At 46.2% G+C, this 2,066-nt stretch overlaps 1 protein-coding gene across 1 annotated transcript in view; it reads right to left on the bottom strand.

The window, feature by feature from the left end:
- Positions 1 to 530: 530 nt before the first annotated feature.
- Positions 531 to 2,066, bottom strand: part of LOC101858836 (ATPase MORC2A) — a gene marked incomplete at its 5' end in the record, with an annotated part of 14,810 nt that continues 13,274 nt past the window's right edge. The window contains 1 exon segment of the mRNA XM_013090896.2: positions 531 to 780. Coding sequence (XP_012946350.2) covers positions 691 to 780 — 90 coding nt within the window.

Genomic DNA, 2,066 nt, shown 5'->3' with positions numbered 1-2,066 from the left:
GTTGTGCAAGCTCTAACCGCTGGTTTCACTGTCTCGTCTCCGTCACTTCTCGACACTTCCTCGGCAAGCCTCATCGTCGTCCTCGCGTCATATGCTCCTAGGTTTCTACTACCACCAACTCCAACCACCCGATAAACCGTCTCCCCGTTTCTGGGAGCTGGCGCTAGACCTGCTTATTGGCTCCGTCCCTTATGCACTTTCCCCCTCGTACCTACCTGCCCGTCCCCGTTCTAGGGAAAAGCTGTCTACCTCATCAACCCACTTTCATCTGTCCTCGCTGACCCCGGTATCTCCCCCTCGTTCCGCCCCGCTGTTTTCTACGTTATCTTTCCTTCTGTTCTGTCCGCATTCTTTTTGAGGGGGGGCGGGGGGGGTGTGTCAGAGTGTGTTGGGGGGGGGTGCGTGTGTGAGAGTGTGAGAGAGATAGATATATATATAGAGAGAGAGACAGAGAGAGAGACAGAGAGAGAGAAAGAGAGAGGGAAAGACAGATAGATAGAGAGAGATAGAGAGAGAGAGAGAAAGAGAAAGAGAGACAGAGACAGAGAGAGTGTGTGTGTGTGTGTGTGTGTGTGTGTGTGTTCGTAGCGTGCGCGTGAATGCTTGAGTGTAAAAACATAATAAGACGTATGGAGGTTATCGTAGGGGGTGGGGGGTGGGGGGTGGGCGCGGAGGGGGCAGCAACGAGTCTCAGGAGGGCGGGGCCGTGGCTTGTCTCACGCAGGCCGCCAGAAGTTCGTCCACCTGGTCGCCGGACTCCTCAGGGTCAATGTCAAAGTCCTGAGGGAAAGGAACACACACACACAGAGTAGTTTAGTACAGATGTAAGTTTTACTCACGTTTTATTTTTTTTAAAATTTGTTTTAATACAGTAGAGGGTTTTACGGCGCTCGCAACTGCATAAGGTCATATGAGCGCCAAGGGGTGGGTGTCAATAGAGAAGTCTTTACAGGGAATCAGACTTGGACTGCTCTCCTCTCTAACTTCAACAGCACAAGGTCTGCTTCGACTATCAAGGCACCCCGGAAATAGCGGGTCACAAAAGAGTGACAAACATACAAAAGAAGTAGAGGAAAATGACAAAAGTAAGGATCAGGAAAGAAAAAGCAGCAGTTCCCTGTTGTAGATCAGGCACAGTTATGAGCGTCACATGAGTCAGCGCATTTACAATTCTACTGTGCTTGAACGAGAAATGTTCCCCCCCCCCCCTTTGGGAATGGCCTTAAGACACTTCAGTCAGTGGCACTGCTCCGGGGGGTTTAGTTTAGTCTTAGTAAGAGCTTTACGGCACTTGCAACACAATAAGCTAATATAAGTGCCGAAGATTAGAGGTGTTACAAGAGAGTGAGTAACAAACATAAAAAAGAAGGAGGAAAGATGTTTGACAGCTAGGAAAGAAAGAAGGAGCATACCACACCAGAGCACCCGCCAACCACCCACACACACAGCGGAGTTTAGTACAGATGTAAGTTTTACTCACGTTTTAGTAAGTAAGAGTTTTCCAGGTAGTGTTGAGATATACGTGAGGCAGCCTGGTGGAATCAGGCTCTCGTCAATTTTTGGGCATATTGAGTTATTGGTATCATCTCATTAGTCTTGCTTTCTAGGAAAAAATTACCCAACCATCTTCAACAGCAGTGGAGATATTTTGGATTGAAGGAGGTGATGGTCGCCTGATTTAAGAGGTAAAATTAGCGAGAAAATGGCCGCTGAAACTTGGCAAATTCCAAAGCTGGAGAGTCCATGAAAACTGTAAATTTATATTTTTGAGCCTTTAATCAACGGTTTCGATGAAATCCTCAAAGGAATGTGTTTGTAAATGGACATAAAAGGCGTTGAGCCCAAAAAACCCAAAAATTTGATTAAAATTGTTAAGCAGGGAGAAACTGCTGTTTTCTTCGATTTCATTATTTTGGCGAGAGCCTGATTCCACCACGCTGCCTCACATATACAGTGCAGCTTCTCTATAACGACATCGTCGGGACCAGAAAAAAGTGTTGTTACATAGAGTTGTTGTTATAGAGAGGCAACCAAAGAAAACTAATATTTTTATATATAATATAAAA

The sequence above is a fragment of the Aplysia californica genome, unplaced genomic scaffold (assembly GCF_000002075.1).
Source record: "Aplysia californica isolate F4 #8 unplaced genomic scaffold, AplCal3.0 scaffold01651, whole genome shotgun sequence".
Lineage (NCBI taxonomy): Eukaryota > Metazoa > Mollusca > Gastropoda > Aplysiida > Aplysiidae > Aplysia > Aplysia californica.
The sequence above is the reverse complement of the archived record's forward strand: the minus strand, read 5'-3'. Positions and strand labels throughout refer to the sequence as shown.